The 23408-nt window shown below is 35.3% G+C and overlaps 1 protein-coding gene across 1 annotated transcript in view; it reads left to right on the forward strand.

Moving 5' to 3' along the window:
* LOC150078994 (importin-13-like) overlaps positions 1–22047 on the forward strand; it is a 190235-nt gene extending 168188 nt beyond the window's left edge. Inside the window, exons 11-12 of the mRNA XM_090382916.1 lie at positions 5942–6123; positions 21734–22047. Coding sequence (XP_090239042.1) covers positions 5942–6123; positions 21734–21839 — 288 coding nt within the window. The 3' untranslated portion in view covers positions 21840–22047. The remainder of the gene's footprint in view (positions 1–5941; positions 6124–21733) is intronic.
* Positions 22048–23408: the final 1361 nt, after the last annotated feature.

Below are 23408 nucleotides of genomic sequence, written 5' to 3' on the forward strand. Positions count from 1 at the left end.
CAGGAGAGATTGCTTCTACAGGGATGGGATACACTTAAATAGAAAGGGTGCAAGAATATTTGCTGATGCTATCGAGGCAGTGTTAGGTGGGTCGGAAAACTGCTAGCTTGGGGGGAGACAAAGACCAATAGATTGACAGTAGCCACTGGCAGAGGTGAAAGAGATTCTTGCACTGCTTCTATTAGAATGAGCAGAAGCCTGAAAAACAAGATGCATGGTATTTCAGAGACTGCTGGGAGCCATTGTGGTACAAGTAAACACATGGGTTGTGTTAGGGTAGCTAAGAATAGAAACAGGTGCAGGTATACTTGCGTGTACACCAATGCTAGGAATTTAGTAAATAAATTTGATGAATTTGAGGTATTGCTCAAAACATCGAAGGCAGATATTGTTGGGATATCAGAGACGTGGTGTCACACAGATATAAGGGATGCGGAACTGCAATTTGGGGAGTACAACGTCTACAGAAAGGATAGACAGGATAGGAAGCGGGGAGGTGTTATGCTATTAGTTAAGAAACACATAAAAACCAAGGAAGTGAAGCCAGTCGACATCGCTGGACAGTGCAGTGTGGAGTCAGTTTGGTGTGACATAAGCATTGGGAGATCAAAATTGAGAGTAGGAATGTGCTATAGGCCTAATGACTCTGATGAGTATAATAAGGAACTGTACAGGGAAATAGAGTGGGCCAGTAAATCAGAGTGTCTTATAATGGGAGATTTTAATTTCCCAGATATTGACTGGAATTTGGGGGCTGGATACTCACACACTAGCAGGGCTTTTGTGGATTTATTGGATGATTGTTTTCTACATCAGCATGTTCGGGAGGCAACTAGAGGGAGTAATACTCTTGATTTGATTATCAGCAGTGATTCTTCATGCATTAAGAATCTGCAGATAAACGAACCACTAGGTGGCAGTGATCACAGTGTGCTGAAGTGGGATTTACTCAAAGAGGTAACTACCATTAGGGGTAAAGGGAAGGGTTATTGCTTCCGTAAAGGCGACTACGATGGACTGAGACAGTATTTAAATTCTATACAGTGGGACCAACTGATGATGTTACCAACAGCAAATTCAAAATGGGAAGCATTCAAAGAACTTATCTTGGAAGCTACTAGGCTTTACATACCAACTAAGAAATATTGTTCAAGGTTTAGGCCAAAATGGATGTCAGATGAACTAATGAGGCATATGGCAGAGAAGAAAAATGCATGGGATACTTACAAATTAACACATGACACAGAAGCCTATGATAGATACAAGTTGATATGCAACCAAGTTACAAAGGAGGTTAGGCAGGCGAAGGCAGATTACGAGAAATCCTTGGCAAGGGATGCATAGAAAAACAGCAAAGAGTTCTTTACTTATGTAAACTCTAGAAGGAAAGGGATGATTCAGATTGGTCCACTTGATATTGATGGGTCAAGTGTTGATGATCCTGCTCAGGTGGCTAACAAACTAAATGAATATTTTGCATCGACATTCACACATGAGGAGTTATTCAGCGAGGGGAATGCCAGAGGTGTATTCAACTCTAGCAGTAAGTTACAGAATCTTGAAATAACTGGGAGTAAAGTGGAGGAGAAACTGTTGAAGATAAACACAAGAAAGGCACCCGGGGTGGATGGGATCTATCCAGTTATATTAAAGGAGGCAGCAAAGGAAGTAAGCAAACCCTTAGCCATAATTATGAGAGCTTCCTTGGACTCAGGGGAGGTACCCATAGACTGGAAATGTGCAAATGTGACCCCAATTCACAAAGGAGGATCAAAGGCTGACACAAGTAATTATAGACCTGTGAGCTTGACTTCTGTTCCAGGAAAATTAATGGAGGCACTGGTTAAAGACGCACTGCAGGATCATTTAGACAAGACTTCAGTTATAGCTCAGACACAGCATGGTTTTGTTAAGGGGAAGTCTTGCCTGACCAACTTGATTGGATACTATGATGCAGTCACAAAAGAACTGGATGCAGGGAATAACTTTGATATTATATACTTGGATCTTAGAAAGGCTTTTGATACTGTTGCACATGGAAGACTGCTACACAAATTGGAGCAGTGTGACATTGGAGGCAAATTGCTGCTATGGATAAAGGGGTGGTTGAGGGGGAGAAGACAGAGAGTGGTAATCAATGGACACTGCTCATCGTGGACTGATGTTATTAGTGGAGTCCCTCAGGGCTCAGTGTTGGGTTCATTATTGTTTTCTGTATTTATAAATGATATTGATGATGGTATATCGGGATTAATGTCCAAGTTTGCAGACGATACAAAGGTTGGCAGGGTTGTCAAGGACACTACTGACACTATGCTTCTGCAACAGGATCTGGAAAGGTTGAGCAGATGGGCTGAGAGGTGGCAAATGAAGTTTAACATTGACAAATGTAAAGTACTACACATGGGAAACAGCAACCCCAGAGCAACGTATCAACTCTATGGTACAACACTGACAGTGGTAGAGAATGAAAGGGACTTCGGGGTGGTTGTGCAGGCAGATATGAAGTTCTCTGAGCAGTGCAGACGGGCTGCAAGAGTAGCTCATGGAGTATTGTCAATGATATACAGGAATTTTTCCAGCAGGGATAAGGAGGTGATTATTCCATTGTATAAGGCGATGGTCAGGCCACACCTAGAGTACTGTATACAGGTCTGGAGGCCTCATTTCAAGAAGGATGTAGAGCTGCTGGAACGAGTACAGAGAAGGGCAACAAGATTAGTGAATGGAACAAAGGGGTGCTCTTACGAAGAAAGGCTTAAGTTTTGCAAATTACAGTGTCTGGAGACTAGGCACCAGCGAGGTGATCTGATAGAGGTGTATAAAGCCTTGAATGGTTTAAGCATGCTCAATGCTGATGGGATTCTTCCTCTAGCTCAGAAAAATCACCTGAGAGGGCATAAATTCAAATTGAGGAAAGACAGATGTAGGATAGATGTGCGGAAATTTGCCTTTAGCCAGCAGATAGTTGGTTGGTGGAACAGACTTCCATCCCTTGTTGTGGAAGTTGATAGCCTAAATAAATTTAAGGCTCAACTGGACAGGTATTTCAAACGAACAGTGGGGTGAAATGGGAGTGGTTTTTTTTTTTTTTTTTTTTTTTTGGATGATGCTGCATAAGCTTGCTTTCATGCATCATATGCCTCTACTAATGCTAAGCTCAGAAGGCCCAAATGAGTTATCGGAAAAATTAATAAACAAAGTGATTGATACATAAGCAAAGAAGAATAGTATTATTTGGTTATGGGTACTGTTTGGTTATAATTTGCATGGTTTTTTTTTTTTGTGAATTTTAATTGGTGATTTTCATTTTATTAAACTGATTATTGTCAGTAATGTGGTTTTTGTGAACTGACTATTAGTATTTAGATGCTAAATAATATTTCCTTTTGTTTCTATTTTGATTTCTCATATTCTCTTATTATAACATTCATAAATATACAGATTTGTTTGTAACATGTACATTGATACATAAGCAAAGTAAATATTAAATAATAATAAAAAAATATACATATATACTTCACGTACCATCCAAAGTTTACATTCTCTCCTGGTGCATGTACCCCCGAAGTTTATATTCTCCCCCCCCCTAGTGCAAAGCAAACACTTTGGATACAACACTGCTCCTATTAGAAAAGCGATGACAATGAAGAAAAAGTGGACAGTGATGCACCCAAATATACCATCTGCAATTCATCCTTTGCCTCACAGTGAAGTACTACCTATTCCTGAACCACTCAATGGTTTTTCTGTACACTTTGATGAAGATGAAGGCACCGATGAACATCAAGTTGATATACACAAAGAAGTACAGCAGTCTTTTCCAAACCTTTTTGAACCACACAAGAAAGTGAGCTTAATGACCTCATCAGGGACCTCGAACTTCTGAAGTATAAGGCAGAGCTTTTGGCCTCAGTTCTACAACAGTGGAATCTTCCAGATCATTCTGTGAAAGTGACATTTTGTACTCGAAATAAAGACTACAGTAAATTCTGTCAAACCGAAATTGAACTTATTGTTTGTGTATGGTCTAATGGCAGCAATGAACATGAGGTACGTTCCCGAAAAATGGTAACTGTTTATAAAACACTTCTAAGGTTAGCCTTATGGCTGTGTTATTAACCAATGGAAATGTGCTGCCCTAAATACCTCTTGCATATGCCACCCACAAAAAAGAAACATAGCAAACATGGAGAATGTCCTCTTAGATGTACACTGTATGAGTGGCAGATATGTGGTGATTTAAAGGTAATCGCCATTTTATTAGGACTATAAAAGGGTTACACTAAGTAATAGTAATCATGGCATGTGATGCAAGAAAGCAAAAGTATGAGCTTATGTAGCATCAGCCAAAAAAAAAAAAAAAAAGAAAAGAAATTTACACAACTTCATCAGCGTGTACAGAACAAGTACCGTTGCTTTTTCTGCGAGTGGGATAGTTTTGCTAAGGATATGTACTACGAGAAGAGGAGTTGGCCTCGGTGAAAATTATTGATACTTGGAATGAACAACGTAACATTTGAACCTCTGTTAGATCCAAATAAAGTTTTGCTTTCTCCACTCTACATCAAACTGGGGCTCATGAAAAATTTTGTGAAGGCTTTGGATGTGAACGGTCCTGCATTCACATACTTGCAAGACTAAATTCCCAAGACTTAGTACAGAGAAGATTAAGGCAGGTGTTTTCACTGGTCCACAAATAAGGCAACTTTTCAAAGACTAACAGTTCAAATGTGCCCATAGTGATAGCGAGAAATCATTGCGGAAAGCATTTCGAAATGTTTCGACTGGTTTTCTAGGAAATGTTAAAGCCAGCAACTACAGGCAGCTTGTGGATGATCTCATTACTTCTTATGAAAACCTTAGGTTCAACATGTCATTGAAGATGCATTTCTTGCACCCACACCTGGATTTCTTCTTGCCAAACTGTGGTGCCGTCATCGATGAACATGGTTGAATGCTTCCATCAAGACATTGCACAGCTGAAACAAAGATCCAAAAGCAAATGGAGTGGTGCCATTTTAGCCGATTACTGTTGGATGGTGAAAAGGGATGCTCCCAAAGCTGAATACAAGTGAAACTCGAAAAGGTCCCGTATTTGATACAGATATGTTCGTAGCTATATTTTACTTCCATAAATACCTTGTATAAATACTACTTTTTTTTTTCGAAAACAAAGGCCAATTAGCCATTTTAAGTGCTATTTCCGTGTTTAGCTGCCCAAAATCTATAAAGTAAACTTACTTTCATGCCCGTAGCAAGGTATGACCCAAAATTTGTTGTTTAGTGTAATCTATCTAAGCAGACGTCATTACAGAATTTTTAGTGCAAACCCCCTGGAACACTTTTGCGAACCACCAGTTGGGAACCGCTGGTGTAAGTGATTAATTTGTAGATGTTTTTGTCTTATTAAAAAGTGTGGCCAGTCAGGTATTTCCAGTCACTGTTACCCATTTCAAATAATATGTTGGATAACAGTTGAGAATCAAAAGTGACTTGGAATAATCATTTGATGTATTCAGAATTATGATAAGTACAAAAAGCATTATTTGCAGGCTCCATAATCCACTGATAATTGTCTAATTGACTCTTATTGGATATTTAAATATTTAAGATATAAATATTTTGGGGGAGAGATTATAAAATTTATTATAAATTTGTATATGAAAAATTGACAATGTTTTAACAGGTGATGGGGGAGATGCTCCAAGATCTGTTGTGGAACACATGCCAGATATTCTAATGGCCTTAAATAAGAAGTACTTTGATAATTTATGTCGCTGGATGTTCACATATTTACAGCAGCAAGGCTTCCCTTCTCCTAGAGTGAGCAGAGAGCAGAAGGATATTTAAATATTTAAGATATAAATATTTTGGGGGAAAGAGATTATAAAATTTATTATAAATTTGTATATGAAAAATTGACAAAATGTTTTAACAGGTGATAGGGGGAGATGCTCCAAGATCTGTTGTGGAACACATGCCAGATATTCTAATGGCCTTAAATAAGAAGTACTTTGATAATTTATGTCGCTGGATGTTCACATATTTACAGCAGCAAGGCTTCCCTTCTCCTAGAGTGAGCAGAGAGCAGAAGGAACATTTTACAAGACTGGTATTAAAGTGAGTATTCTCATACTTGAATTGATTAATTTCCAAAGAAATATATATGTTTATTTGCCTCCCCAAATCCCTAACAAAATTAGATATGTACGATTTTGATATTTGAACAACCACTAATAAGCAGTTTCACTGCATTCTTGTTGGACTCTGCTGCACTCTGGGAAGTTAGTAGATATCTTCTTTCATAAGTCATAAGGCTGGTTTTATTTTCATCAGTATTCACTATCTCAAATACAAAGTTACGAAAAACAATGTTTTCATACAGATGAATTTATTCAAGTGCCTCCCCTCCAGATTTCATGGGATGCTATATTTCTTTGTGACATCCAAAACCACTTTCAAGTGGAGAGCACTAATAAACATTCTTGTCTTCCAAGAAAAACGTAACATAATTAAACAAGGTTAAGTTAGTTGGCTGATGAAAGTAATTAAGTTTGGTAAAAGCTGCTGTGAGAAAAAAAGTAACTCATTAAGTTATTTCATGAAAAGTCACTAAGTTACTTTGAAGGTTGTTTTTTTTTTTTTTTTAATCTCATGCCACTTTAATAACTACTCTGCAGTTTGAAAAAAATTCACTGTTTTCTCAGCAAAGGGTGTTTCTGAATCATTTTCTAATGCTGGTTTCAAAAATGACTTCTGTTTGTGTCCATCATCAGGGTTCTTTAAAAATCATGAAATTTTGGTTTTTCATAAATTTTTATTAATTTTGGCAGAATTTGTGCACTGAAATTATAACAAAATGCTACTTGTACCAGACATTTATATTTAACTTTGTACTATAAAGTAAAGTTAGTTGAACTCTACTTTACTTTACTACTTTACTGAGAGGTAAGTGTTTAGCGGAAAAGTCCGCTAAACACTTACCTCTCATTTTAAAAACTGATATACAATGGTCAGATTTTCTTTTCTTTGATTTTCTTGCAGTTTCTTCTGCTTTACAGTCCCGCTTCAGCATCCAGCTGTAGCCAGTCATCACATTGACATTTCACCTCCTCTGGTACTTCATGTCTTTAATGTCCTGGTGAAACATCTCTCTCTCTACTCTCATCTCTCTCTCTCTCTCTCTCTCTCTCTCTCTCTCTCTCTCTCTCTCTCTCTCTCTCTCTCTCTCTCTCTCTCTCTCTCTCGGTTCTTCACTAACACTTCCTACATTTTCTGGAAAGTAATCAATGCAGGAGTGTAAAAAATGTACCTTGACACTCATGTGGCAGCCCAGCTTCTTGAAGGTTGCCAACATATTTTCAGCTATATTCTTGTAGTCTGGATCTTTGTTGTTCAATAAGAAGTTCTCAGCAACAGACCTGAACCTAATCCATGCCTGGTTTTCTTCTTTACTTATAATTCCCTCAAAATCTCGATCCCTTATCAGTTTGTGAATTTGAGGTCCAACAAAAATACCCTGTATTAGCTTCTCTTGGGTGATCGATGGGAATTTAGTACAAAGGTGAGTAAAACAAAGACCTTTCTTCAAATAGGCCTCTGGGGTTGGGTATATTCATACTATGATTTTTTAGTGTTTCTCACCAACCATTAAAGTAAAAAAAAACGAAAGACCAAATTCTTAAAATTTTAATATTTACAATAAATTTATTTACAGACAAAACAAAATACCATATTACTGATGATAGCAATTTTAAAATAAGACAACTGTGATATACAGTAAATATACAAAGTGATAATACAGATACCGAATTTAAAATACAATAAAATATACTAGGTTAAAAGCGCTAAAATGCTAACTGAAGCTTTCAAAGGCTTCTGCCTTCTTTCTCAACAGTGTTGAGAAAGAAGGCAGAAGACTCATATTTGAGATTCCTCTTTAATGAGTCAGTAAGAAGTCTCCACTGTACTACTGGAACTAATTCCTAAATAGTTAATTTAAGTAATTTATATTACTACAAAAAACCATAGAATCGTCCTCTGAAAAGTAGGGGACTAGTTTTCATTCTCTATATCTGTATATAAAAAAAAATGTGCCATGTGCTAGATTTTTTTTTATTCAAGTCTAAAACCAAGAAGTTCTGCAGATTCCTTTGGTAAGTTTAAATCTCTTACCATGTTATTGAGTTCATGCTGCAAAAACAGTTGAGAGCTAGTATCCTTTTGCTTAGTTAATTTACATTAACTAAGCAAAAGTAACAATCATCACAGTGATCCTAGGCTCCCACCAAATCATGGGAATTGCAAATAGCATAGCCTTCTTTTTACCGTTTTTCCACAATCTCAACACTTCAACACACTTTAGGTGGTAGATGACTTTCATCAACCGGTGAAATACCACCACTTTGCTTATTGGAGGCCTGAAGTGATGAAACCCATGTTTAGTCTCTAGAGCAAAGTTTCCGGCATCCCCCTCCCCTCATACTTCTCCTTCAACCCATGCACCGTACTAAGTACTATAGGTTTTGATACCTTTCGTGTTTGGGGTTTTCATTAAAAAAAAAAAAAAAAAACAGATTTAGCAAACTTTGTGGAGCCCACTATTCAGTTTAGTCACAGAGTTTCACTCCAAAATAAGCACAATACATATATTTTTACAAATTCTGTAATATTTTGTCTTTGCTTGAGGGCTACATAACTTCCATGTATATAATCAAATAAGTTTAAATTGTTCAAACACTTGTATGAAGACATTTTACTCACTTTTCAGCACAAGTTTGACACAATAACCTCAAAAATAAACTGAGCTCACACTAATAAACACTGCTGCGTAGCTCTCTCAAGGTTAAGGCACCTCCGTAGCCAGGTGGGAAGGAGCAGTGGTGCGTAGCACACGCTTCTTCATTAGACCGGGGTTCGAGCCCGTCACCACCGGAGGATGTGGAAAGGTCAAGGAATGTCCACCGCATATTCCCAGAGCAATATGGCCTTAGTTCCTAATGCTCCTAAAAACCAAACAAACAAACTCTCAAGGTTAAGAAACATGAGTGGAGGCAGTCTTGCCAGCTCATGAGAATTTATTACAACTTCCCACCATTTACTAACTTAATAACCTAACTTCATCATTATCAGCCATTTTCAATCCACTGCAGGATGGAATACCTGTCCAGCAACTTTCCAGTTTCTTCTGTTTTGTGCAATGTCCATCCATTTACTACCCACGAACTAGTGAATTTCATCTGTCCAACTCCGTTGTTGTCTTCCAGGTTTTCTGTTAGCTCCTCTTGGGTACCAGTCTATTATTTTCTTAGTCCAGCTGTCATCTGTCTTTGAGCTATATGTCCTGCCCAAGTCCATTTCAGTTCTTTAGTTTTGATAAGAATGTCCTTTACCTGAGTTTGCTGCCTAATCCGTATGTTTCTCTTTTTATCTAACAGTCTGATTCCTATCATGTCATTGTGGGGAATATACATTGGTTCATTATTTTACGTTTCAGACAAATTGGAATATTATCCATCCGAAATTTATCCTTCTCTTGACTTCCAGCGTTTATCATTATTACAGCTAATGACTTGTCCCAGATAAGTATAGGAATCCACCTTTTCGATTACTGCTCCTTCAATGATTATATCCCTTCCTGTGGCATACTTATTCATCATTACTTTTGTTTTAGCCATATTCATCTTTATTCTGAAATCCTTACTAACTTTATTAAGAGTTTCCTCCAATTCTTTGGAATCATGGCTTATGATCACAATGCATCTGCAAAATTTGCTACTCTTTGTCTAATCTAATAAAGGAGGTAGCATTCTCATATATTTTCTTCAAAATCATAATGTATGAGGTATCTATGCCTTGTCTTTCCAGTGCCCGAAACATTGCCTTATGCTATATGGAGTCAAATGCCTTTTCATAGTCCACAAATGCCAGACATAATATATTCATATTATGATTATATTTATGATTTCTAGTTTTCTTTTTTGGAGTCTCGAAGTGTCTCGGTTAATCTGCTTCCCGGTTAAACCGATCCCAGTAAGTCGAGAGTCTGCTGTATAATTTTGCTGCATAAAAAAAGGAGATAAATCAAATGCCAGACATAATATATTCATATTATGTCTGGCATTTGTTTTATATTCATTTGTTTTCTCCATTAACTGCGATATTATGTGAAGGTGATCCCTAGTTGTGAATCCTGTCCTAAAGTCAGCTTGCTCTTTTGGTTGATTCTAATGTGTTAGTAATTACCCTTAAGAACAACCTGTAGATGTGGGACAACAAGTTAATTGGTCTATAATTTCTGATTTATCTCCTTTTTTTTATGCAGCAAAATTATACAGCAGACTCTCGATTTACTGGAATCGGTTTAACCAAGACACTTCGAGACTCCAAAAAAGAAAACTAGAAATCATAAAATTCAAGTAATAACTAGGATAGGTATAAACAGATGTTTTGCTAGTCGTAAATAAGCGACAAGCAGGGCATTATAAAGTAATCATTGGGAGATTATTTTGTAACCTCCACTGTCTTCACACCCCACCCCCGATGCTTAAAAGAGAGAGAGAGAGAACAAACGTTTAGTTTGTTTTAGTGAATCGCTTTGATTGTTGTGTTTTGTTGCACCGCAAAGAGAAATATTGTTCCATTGTTTATGTCAGAGCTAACGGAAAAATTTTTTTTTTGTTTAGAAATCGCAAAAATGATGGGTAAACGCAAACGAGTTGTGCTTTAATTAAACAAAAACTTGAAATTATTCAAAAGTTTGAAAATGGTGATCCATTAAATCTCTAATGAACCATTATAATGTTGGTGACCAAACCATGCACGAAATTGTAAAAAATAAAGGGAAGCTATTCAATTTAAAATCGACATAAAAAAAAATAAAGGGAAGCATCTTATTGGACACACGAGTAGTGCATGGTAAGTTTTTTATCCATCACCATATTTTTTACTTAGGTTGCTGAATATTTTTGGATATACTATACTAAGTCCCCGACTTACATTAATTTTTTTCATTCAATTTTTTTTTCTTTTTTAGGAATGTAAAAACAGAATAATAATAATAAGCAATCAATAATGACAATCACGGCACTTACATATTCCACAAGCAGGATACGGATTAACAAGCTTAAAAATAGGAATGAAGAGAAGATTCTTAAAGGTTTTTTTGTTATATGAATGAAGATTTCAGTGAAGGGGACACACTTCACCATAATAACATAAAATCCCACAGAATTCCAGCTATCAGTATTATCGCAAATGCAATACTACCCATTTATAATTAGATGCACTAACAGAAAAGCCCAATAACCTGGAAAGTGTAAATTGTTTTATGGCAGTGACATCCAGAAATGTGCTTGAGTAAAATGTGAGCTCACGTGGAGTGATAATAGTGAGTTTTTGTCTTAACCCCGTGAAGTTCTTTACAGAAAATTTCATTTTGACCGTTATCATGGTGCCAACTAAGAGAATAAGTGACAGCAGTACTAGTAAATCTATCAAAAAAAATAAAAAGGAAAGCCATCGATTCGGATCAGAAAATTAAAATAAGGATGTTTAAAAATGGTCAAACATGAACAAGTATCGTGCAGAATTTAAATTTGTCAGTATCAACAGTGAACACAATAATAAAGGAAAAAGACAGAATATGAGAAGTGGTGAAGCAACCAAGGCTACGAAATGCATATCAGTTTTTACTGTACAGTTTCTTCCTTTAATGTTTTCTTTTCTCATGTACCACTCCAGCAACTTTGCCGCTGTCCCCAGATAAAGTTTTTAATTGAGCTAATTAAAAATATATAACTATTTTTCTTCATTCTTCTGAGGATATTGTGGTTTTTGTAATTTTGGCATATCATGGATATAGGAGCAATGTTTTATTAGTCATTCCTGAGTTACGTAAAACTCAACTTACGTAAGAATTCCTGGAACGTATGTTAGAGATTTACTGTATTTTTGAATTAACCATGAAATCGATTATCCGGGATTTTTATTTTACCATCTATCCCAGAAAATTGAGAGTCTACTGTAATTCCATTATTCCACTCCTTAGGCGTTTGTGCCTTTCCTAATGTATTTTGTGAAGAGTCTTGCCAGTTTCTGTGTCATGTTTCTTCCTCCCAGTTTTAAGAACTCTACATTAACTTCATATTCACCCAGGGCTTTCTGATTCTCCGTTTTCTTCAGTGCATGTTCTATCTTATCAGGAAGGATGTTGGGTATGTTGTTTATGTTGCTAATTTGTGATCATCTTCCCCATTGCTGGCATCATTCTCTCGCTCCTTATATAATTCTTTGTAGTAGTCTTCTGCTATTTGAATTTTGCCTTCTGTGCTATTTATAAGTACACGATCACTATTCTTTAACCTAACTTAACCTAATCTTAATCTAACTTAATACATTCAATAATACAACTTGAGTGATTTGTGAAAAAACAGTATGTGATGGAAACAAAATTAATAACATTTCTGAAATCAGTGCAAAAAAACTGAATTAAAAACAGCTATTGGTTTACAAACATCAAAATCCATGCAGTGGGGTAACAAAAGTTTTTAATCTTTTCCTTCATGAATTTTCTGAATGTGTATTTAATATAGTGCGTAGAACACTTCCGTATGATACCCTCCAGAAATTAAAACGAAAAAATCGACAACTTACCGGTACATTAGAGTAAAATATAAATAATTAATAATCAATTTAACACAATTCAAATCAATTGAAAACAATTAAAAATCAAATTAATGCAATTAAAAGAATCTAACGAAAATATTCAAAACGATTTTCCTTCCTGAAGCTGACAACACTATTCGACCGTATGTCGTGATCACAGGAATGAAAATACACACAGGTATTTTCATTCCTGTGATCACGACATACGGTCGAATAGTGTTGTCAGCTTCAGGAAGGAAAATCGTTTTGAATATTTTCGTTAGATTCTTTTAATTGCATTAATTTGATTTTTAATTGTTTTCAATTGATTTGAATTGTGTTAAATTGATTATTAATTATTTATATTTTACTCTAATGTACCGGTAAGTTGTCGATTTTTCCGTTTTAATTTCTGGAGGTATCATACGGAAGTGTTCTACGCACTATATTGAGGTAAACTCCTCTTATTATTTTACTAATATTATTTTCAACGTAGAACATATTGAGTAGTACAGCTATGATTCATACTATCTGAACAATATTTTTGTAAATAATATACAATTACATACACAGGAGATAAAGAAAAATCGTTTAATGTAAAATTAAATTATATACAGATTTTGCACAATATTTTTGTAAATAATATACATACAATTGTGCTATGCATATTATGATTTTATATTAAGAAAAATACATACAGTAATCGCTTATTTTCTTCTACACCTTTTTCCGGCTGATAATTTTGTTTTCAACATTTGTTTGGAGTGAAGAAACCATCGAAAGTCCTTCAGTATCTTCTTCAGTGGCGAAAAACATTTTTAAACGATTGATTTGTATGAGCGCTTCTATTTTCATCGGTGGTTCGTCGTTAATATGTTCTTCGACAGAATGACCTCCTTCCATTTCTTCATCCTCGTGAGGAACTTCTTGAAAAATATCAATGATAATGTCTTTGATATCTAGAGCACCATCTTCTGTAGTGAGGTTCGAGTCTATATCTTTGTAGCCAGGGTCACTTATAGCTAAAGTATCATACATTATCAATAGATGTCGAAGTTCTTGTTCTTCTTGGTGCTCTACATTGCTGTTCACAACTTCAATTTTTGCGTTTGAGAAGCCAGACTTTACAAAACAGTTCACGACAGTTTGTTTTCTAATTGCGTTTACTGAAGAGGAAATCCATTGAATCGCATCCAAGATGCTGATTTTCTTTGCAAGGTCACTCGCACATGTTACATCGTTCATGTTTGCAATGAGATGTCTTAAAACATGTTTTCTGTAGTGAAGTTTAAAATTTTTTATTATCCCTTGATCCAAGGGCTCACACTCTGCAGAAGTGTTTGGTGGCAGAAAAAACGATTTGAATGTTGGACAATTCAATGTGCGGGTGAGATGCAGCATTATCCATGAAAAGAATAATTTTTCTGTTTCGACAAATCATGTTTTGGTTAAAGTGACTTATCCATTCGCTCGTGATATCTCGTGTCAGCCACGCTTTTTTATTAGACTTCCAGTCAACATTCAAAAGATTCAACTTTATGCCCTTGAAACAACGAGGATTTTGTGGTTTTCCTATAACAAGAGGTTGTTCAAAGTCTCCCAGCATATTTGTACACAGTAGTACAGTCAAGCGTTCCTTAGAAATTTTTCCGCCCTGGCACTTTTCGTTTTTTAGACTCATTGTTTTTTCAGGAAGAGCTTTAAAAAACAACCCTGTTTCATCACAGTTGTAAATATCCTTAGCTTCAAAATCACAACATAAATCTTCCAATTTGACGGTCCACTCTGTTACAACCCCAGTATCAACAGATCCACCTTCACCACTTACAATTTTCCAAGAAATTTTATGCCGAGTTTTGAACTTGTCTAGCTTTGAACTCATTTACTCCTATAGATTTCGCAACCTCCAAAGCCTTTTCCCTAATAATAATTCCCTAATAATTAATGGGAATTTTTTTAGCACGTGCGCGACAAAACCACTCATACGTAACATTGTCAATTTGAAGCCCAACAGTTTTCGGGAATGATTTTTGAATCTGATCATTTCCGTGTTGCCAAAATTGTTTGAGCAGTTAATTTTTTTTTTTTTCTTTAGGATGTCGCTTACCTGCGTCTTCCCGATTTTGAATTTTGCAGCGAGATTCCGAACACTATTTTTTTGCCGATCATACGCATTAATGAGTTCAACTTTATCTTTTAAAGTTAAATGTTTACGAGAAGACATTATGCACTTCACACGACACTGAAAACTGAAACTCAAAAGACAAAAGGCCGACCAAATCCTCCCCCCCCCCCCCCCCGCGCACGCCGAATTCATCAGAAGTTTTACACGTGCCTTAAAATTCTTGAAAAAGGGTTTAGAACCGCGACATAAACCTTGATAAAATTCAGAGAATCGGAAATAGAAAATAAACATTTTATTGCACACGATTGAGGCAGTACGTGGAAGAAACATTCCTAGAAAAAGGGCCGTGAGCTCGCCCGCTGTCCGTTATTGGGAGATCAAATTAAGTGCTAATCTAAGCGAAATAGTGCAGATTGCCTGTCCACGTCCATTACAGAGAATGTCCGCTAGACAGAAGCTGAAAACACGATAAAACCAATAGAAGAGAGTTGGGGAATTTGAAAATGTCCATTGTAGAGAGATGTACGTTAGGAGAAGTTTCACTGTATTAAAACTGTATACTATTGGTTAGAAGCACAAACAGGAGATTGATACGTATAACAGACTCTTCATTTGAATCATACATGTTAATCATACATGATAATTAATTTATAGCAAAAGCTTAATTTGTCCAGTACTCGCCTCTTAATCCATATTTATAATTTTTTGAAGTGCATAAGAAGATAAAAGTGAAAGTTTTAAAAATTACAATTAAGATAATTAATAAAGATAAGATAATAATTAAGATCACCCCAAGGGCTCACATCTGGTGAGCATGGGTGCTTGGTACACCCGGGGTCCTGAGCTGGATATCATTTTTTTTTTTTTTCTTTCTTTCTTTCTTTCTTGGTGATTCCCTTCTACTTCTGAATATCTTCTTTTTGTTTTCTCTCTCTCTCTCTCTCACTCTCTCTCTCTCTCTCTCTCTCTCAGAGGAAGACGAAGTGCACCCCTGTTTTCCTCCAGTTGTCATCCATAAATGGATGACAACTTATTAATGTAATTTTTAAAACTTTTACTTTTATCTTCTTATAGACTTCAAAAAAGTTATAAATACAGATTAAGAGGTGAGTACTGGACGAATTAAGCTTTCACTATAAATTAATTATGAGAAAATAGACAGTACTTTAAGACAACTATAAAAAGCTTCTAACTGTTAAAATAAAGAATACTAAAACTGCTGGAGGAACGTGCAAAAGGAAAATGTTTATTACATTTGTTTTGTTAACTATTGTCTCAGTTATCTAAAATATTTAATAAAGTTCGTGTCACATTAAATCACAACACAGAAGACATAATCTCATAAAATTTGCCTATGGGCAGCAAGTTGTCAAACACTAGAATATGTTACCTCCCAATATGGTAGAATGAGTGAATCTGGCTAAATTCTGTATATATAAATAAAAATAATAGAATTTAATCACATTACTGAACAACTAATCATGCAAGAAAAAGTATTAAATCATTAAACTTGGTTATGGTTCACTTTGACGATTTCATAAGAAGACGATTTCTTCTTTCCCCCTCCCTCACTTGGCATTACTTCAACTAATATAAACAGAGAACTATCGGCTTTCATCTTTGGGTCTCCAATGTTGCTCTGTAATCACCACATGTAGCTAACTTCACCAATTCCGGTCTAAGCACACAATAAGTTGACATTAACCTGACTTTATTCCATTTTCTAAAGTTACTATGTTTAAATTTCATACTGTATTTTGCCTTCTTTTTGAATTTAAACTTTCGTTCGTTTTTCCTTTAACTAGATTTAATTGGCATTATTTTAGCTTTTTAACTCTATTTTATACTTATATATTTGAATTTTTTTCCTTTTGGTCTATCAGGTTGGCTATGATGTGTACAATTCGCACGTATACATCATAACAGAACAGACACCCTGCTTATTGCAGTGGCTCCTACGGTTTTGACTGCCGACCCTATAAAGGAGTAGTTAAAGCCCTAGTACCCACTACTTTAGATATCTTCATTATTAACATTATTATTTTTATGTTAATCTAATTTAATTTCAAGTTATCTGCTTTTACTTTGCTGCCATTCTCAATTTTTTCCATGGTTATTACAATTGACAGGTCAGCACCCCAACTAAATACACTGAAAATAAACATTTGTCTATATATATATATATATATATATATAAAAGGCAATATGATGATGTATGTTAAGGTATAGGTACATTTGAATACATATTACTCAAAATAATTTTAATGGCATAATAGTTTTGTGTGTGTGTGTGTGTGTGTGTGTGTGTGTGTGTGTGTGTGTGTGTGTGTGTGTGTGTGTGTGTGTGTGTGTGTGTGTGTGTGTGTGTGTGTGTGTGATGCATGAAAAGTCTGCTCCCTTTCATCATTTAGCCTTACTAATACCAATAAGTCTGTCTTTAAATAATGCTCCTGCAGCACTGAACATTCTTTCTACATCAGTGATGATAGTCCTATGCTGTAGCGTAAAAATAAAGATTTCATAATTGAAGAGATGCGTTGTGGAGAGGTATTAAAATATGAATTCTATATTTTATTGTCAAGACCTGTTTAAAAAAAAAAAAAAAAAAATCAGTTATGTTCAGTTTCCCCAACAGTTATAGGAAAATATTTTTGGATTTCCTGCTGAATGACATCTAGACTATATACAATAGTGGACCCCATATTCAAAATCTCAAAACCTTCACCATACTTTGACAGACCATAAGGGCAAGTGACATTCAGCTTCCAAGCCAATTTGCAAATTGCCAAGGAGAGCACCCTGCATACTCTCAAGCACCAGTGGTGAAAGGAAGAGAAAGAAATTCAAAAAAGAAAAACAGAACTGAGTATTTCCTATCAGGAGGCCAGAAAATGCATCCAACCAATAAATAGTGGCAAGCCTTTATGTCCAGAAGGTTTTCAAGAAGTGTACCAATGGGACACAAACTGAGATGACCATACCACCATCAGTCATTTATCCCTCTTGCCTGCTGTTTTTTGAGTTCACTCAAATCAACTCAAAAGAGTCAATCAGTTGCTACACTTATATCAATACACCTCCTGCTGCACCAGCACAACCAAAAGTGAGTGTCAAGGAAAAGTAATCAAAACTGCTCCATCTCAATTGCAAGAATAAATGGAGAGGTGAAGAAAGTGACAGAAGACTCAGTTGTGGAACTTTTAATTTTTTGCTGATAAAGAAATAGATACTGGACAACGTCCATATTTTCCTAAAAGAGGATAAACCAAAGTCTGGGAAAACAAAGCCCTCAGCCATCCAGTAAACCTGAATAAGGCCACATTTCAATTCTTACGGAAGCATGACTTTCTTTTGCCCTTCCTTGCATAATTGTTCAATTATCCAGGACAGAAGAGTTGCCTTCCCATTAGAAGAGTTACCACACTTTTGGATAACCATATCCCCTTTTCAAGTTACGTCACTTACCTTCAACCTAGAGGTGGTAGCAATTCATGTTACAGTAGGGTTCCTGTTAACTATTTGTTCTATCTATTTGCCACTTGGAAACGAAATCAAGCAGGCAGACCTTGATGATCCGATTAAGTAGTTGATCTGTTTGAGATCTGATTGATGATCTGATTAAGATACCCTTCTACTTAGGTATCTTAATGGACATTATACGCTGTAGAGTAGTGCAGATGGCAATGGGAGAGGTCATATTATCGAGCGTAACTGTGGAACTCAAATAATGACCCACCCTTTTAAATGTGGGCACTAATACCTTTTACCACATGCCTACCCATACGTTTACTGCCATTGATATATCTCTCTCTCTCTTGAATAATAGATGAATGATGAATGAATAATATTATTTATTTAATAAAATGTCAACACAATTCTAACGCCTGTTACATTGGTAGTACCACAACCAAATTCGGTTCAACCCAGTCATCCAATACCAGAACATACTATCACTACAATAGCTTCAGAACTGGACAATCTAGCACTGAACTTACTTTACATGCCCACTCCAACAACCATACTCCCTTAGTTGACTTAGCTATTACCATATTAAAATTAAAAAACAGTTACAAAATTTTACAATTCAAAGCCCTCATTATAGAATGGTTTCGTCACCACTCCGATCTAAATATTATAAATGCGAAACTCCCCTTCAATCTTTCTCCAGTTTGGAATCTCACCAATCTGATTCCCGCAAATAACAAAGTGCATCACGGGATTACAAAATTCTTCTTAAATACAATACGCATTCCCTTTTCATTTAACTTGCCAACTGAAGACGTTTTTTAACAAAAGTCCTTCGTTACGACTTTTGACGTATCCACTATTTAGAGATTCCCAATTTAATGACAACCAAGGACGGAGTTAGTGCACTTCTACTTCCTTGCACATATTTTAATCCCGTTTCCATGATAATTACTATTTACCCACCCCTTAATTTAAGAACCAATCACCTTAAAGCTAGTCACCTCTTGCCATTCAAACCATAACAATTGCAGATCAATCAAGGTGAGTACTGAAAAATTAAGCCCTTGCTATTTTTTGAATTTAGTCCAATAAAACAGTACTTAAAGACATAATGAATATCCAAACTATTTGTCAACAAAGATATGGGTACACATGAGCAATCTCAATTGTGATGAGAGATACTGACTGTTACACACTACTCTTGTAACTACGTGCTCATCAAATTCAAGTGGACAGTGGCATACCATATATTTCTGGTAGAACAAGTACTCTTGAGTGGCTCAACAAATTCATCATTGTGCCTTAGAGATAGTCCTTGATGCCTTCTGGATATTTCCTGTTTAAATTTTATATGTGGAAGAAATGAACTACCACTTTATCTAGGAGAAAACTCCTGCTCCTTAATGATGCTGCCAAAATATAAGCCTACCAATTCATCCCATATAGTCACATCTCTTTGACTCACAGTAGATAGTGAACAATAACAATAAACCTAAAAAATAATAATAATAATAAATAAATAAACCTCCACGAGCTGCAAGAACTAATACAACATTGGAATGTATACTAAACAACATACTTCAAGAGACTTCCAAAGCAGATCCTCCATGGGTTCTATAATCATCTTGTGATATCATCTCTTAAATGAATAAATCATTCAATAGCAAATAACTATGTGATACATAACTGTTAGCAAATTTTCATTATATGCAGATATATACTGATGAATGTAAAATTGGCAGTGCTATAGGTGCAGCAACAGTCTCTCCTACAGTTGCCATACCTTTATTACTCTCAGTTGAATACAGCATGTACACTGCTGCATTGTCTATAGGACTGGCAGTGACACTTCACAATATTTTATTCGTAGTGAACTACAAAATAGTATAATGGATGGCATCAATTTAATTGTATCTCATTTTGTGACTACCTTCACAACTCATTACCATGATATTGCACTACCTCGAATTAGTAAGTCTTCGCTAATAGAGAAGACTATTGTTACTTATTCTTGGCAGATACCACCACCCAGAGGGCACCATTTCAAGGCTTATTGGCCTATCATTGGTAGGCAGGTAGGTATACCCTGGTGTTGCAATCATGCCAACCCAGTTATGAAGTATAACTCCACAATATGAGAGATACCTGGTTGTGTGATAAACTAAGAAAATAATCACACAAGGCAATTGGCAATTCTCTATAGAACCGGCAGTGATACTTCACAAAACTTTGTTCATAGTGAACTATAAAGTAGTATAGTTGATGGCATCATTACTTATAGTGCAATAAGCATGTTTACTTATTGTGCAATATCATGGTAACTTGTTGTGAAGGTAGACACAATGAGATACAATTAAATTGATGTTCCCTATGAACAAAATATTGTGAAGTATCAATGCCAGTTCTATAGTGAATTGCTATCATAGTCTTATGCGTAGTACAATTATTTTCTTAGTTTATCACTGCTGCATTGTATGCAATTAAATTAGCCCTTGATCATAATCAACAGAGACTCCCTGAATGCAATAACTACCCAACAGTGCAAGTCTTTCCCATGCGATCTTGGTTAATTCAACATGATGTAAATTTCCAATCAATGAAGTTCTGTTGAATTCCCAGAAAAGAAAATGCAGATCAAGGATGCCAAACATCCAGTCGGGTTTTTTTTTTTTTTTTTTTTTTTTGTTATGTGGCAGTAACGTGCAGCAAATGCTATTGGCGTGAACGACAACCTCTGCTTAATTGTCCGGGGAAGTCCAGGCGTGCCACAGTCGGTGGAAGAAACTATAGCAATCTCAGACTAACAATAAACTATTCCAGCTTAAAATGCATGAGCCACAACTATGGAAAAGAACAGAAGTTATTCTTACCAGAACATTAATTGGCCATAGTCATCCGATGCATCTTTCTTCTTATGGGGGGAGAAATCCTCCACACTGCATTCACTGCAACTTTTGTACCCTTGTCAATTTATCTGAGTCATTAATGCTATGCCACATCACAGGAAATAATTCCAACTTGACTGAATCATTTAGAAACAAATTCACATATGTGATAACTTTTAGTTGATCCTTATATCTTTTTCTCTTAAGTAACATATGAACAGGGACAATATAGCCAAAAAAGCTCTTGCATCATTAAAACTAAATTTCAACAACGATACTTTCTCCTTTCCGTGAGTTACTTTCATTTTTAAAAACAATGCAAATTACCAATTCAGTTCATATAAAATTCCTTGCCCTTTCTCTGTCCTTTTGATTTCTTATAGTTAACCTTTTCTAGCCTAATCATTTCAGTGGTACAATCTTCTGTTATATAGAAGATTGTCTGTAACAGTGTATCTTCATTGCTCTGTAATGAAAAGCAATGAAGTGATTTTTTTCTTTTCTTTTTTTTTTTATTTTTTGCTTTCTCATGATCAATATTGTCCTTAGAGTTGAAAAAGTTAAATGTTATTATGATATACAAATATAATGCTTTTTCTCATTACAGGGAAAAAAGTAACAAAAGAAAATTGAAAGAAACCGTTAGTGAATTCAGTCTTATATGCCGAGGTTTGATTGGGACTGAATATGCAGCACAAGCCACAAGTCTATGATACATTTGAAACAGTACATCAAACAGCAAGTCTTAATCTGACTAATTAGTGTGAATTCTGTTTGTGTGAGAAGGGAGGACTAGTGTCCCATTTAAACATTTTTTTTGCATAAATCTTGACATATTTTATTAGTGGGAAGGGGGGGGAAATCTGGATCAAATAAAACAAATATATTCAAGATCTTCATACTTTAGATCAAGACTTTATCAGAAGCATATATTATTTTTCTTTTCTGTTGTGATATGTATTAAAGAATATGCATCCTTGTGATAATATATTTGCGTTTTTGGGTTTTGCGCTTTTCAGAGGTATGTCATGGAATTATCACCTTTTTAATAATGTTTGAATTTAAAATTTGACTGTAAATTCAATTAAAGAGATAAGTGGCATTGTCAGCAGTGCATTATAATATATTGCAAATATGTAATATGTATATTGCAAACTTTGGGATATAATAATAATATTTAATTTAAGAATGAAAAGTGTTCCTTAGTATATAAAAGATTACTTGTATTATTATGTTCAGTGATTTTAAAGTACAATAAATTATCCTGTAAGATATTTATAGAATACAGAAAATGTTAACAATTATTTTTGCATTGGATATTTGCCACTTACATAAAATGGCTTCCCAACAACAAGCACTTCAAGAGGTTAAAGTTTAAAAAAAGAAAGGTCTTTTTTAGTGTTCTTTTGATATTTAGTTGTGAATGATTGTACATTATCATCATTATCATGAATCCATGATTTAAGGAAAAAATAGCTAAAAATGGCTTACTTTGTTTCATTTTTCTGATATTTAGGTTCATAACTTAGCTGCATTCATTTTTATGCTCATGCATGCATGCAGAAGCTATTCACAAAATCCAGCAATCTCGAGATTTACAGTTTTTGGATAACTCTAACTAAACACGAAATCTTAAAGAGAACACATCAGCAGCACAATTGGCTACTTTTTTGATAATTTTTATAAGTAGTTAACTTAGAAATTGGATGCATGAAAAATTTGCCACCATAAAGTTACAAAAGCAGTTGTGTAGATGGTCACTTTGATAATAAAAATATAATAAATAAAATAATAGGACAAAAAATAAATAGAAACAATATTTTTCAGCAGATGATTTTTTAGGAACATAAGTAAAGGCTTTTAGACTCCCTTTCCCCATATGATTAACACCAAAGGTTTCGTGTATTGTGGTGGCAGCAGGAAAGGTTTTCACAACTATTAGAATGCCTTCGGTTGACTTGAAATCCATGCAAGATTAAGAAAGGGAAAAAAAAGTCACCTCAGGGAGGAAACATTTTAATATGCTTTATTCAGAATATGTGAGGCAAGCCAATTTTCATAATTTTTCTGTATTCTGAATGATACTTGTACTGTACTGTATTGTCAGCTGATAGTACACTTAAAACATCAAATAAAAAATGGAAAAAAATTTTCTAGTGTTTGTATGCCTTTAATACAGTACACGCATATGTACTGTATTAAAGGGATATGAACTTACTAAAAAGTTAAATGGCTATACAGCACATAATTTTAAATGCAAAAATTGAGGGCGGCACAAATAT

Source organism: Mastigoproctus giganteus, chromosome 10 (assembly GCF_048544385.1).
Source record: "Mastigoproctus giganteus isolate SK-2022 chromosome 10, ASM4854438v1, whole genome shotgun sequence".
Lineage (NCBI taxonomy): Eukaryota > Metazoa > Arthropoda > Arachnida > Uropygi > Thelyphonidae > Mastigoproctus > Mastigoproctus giganteus.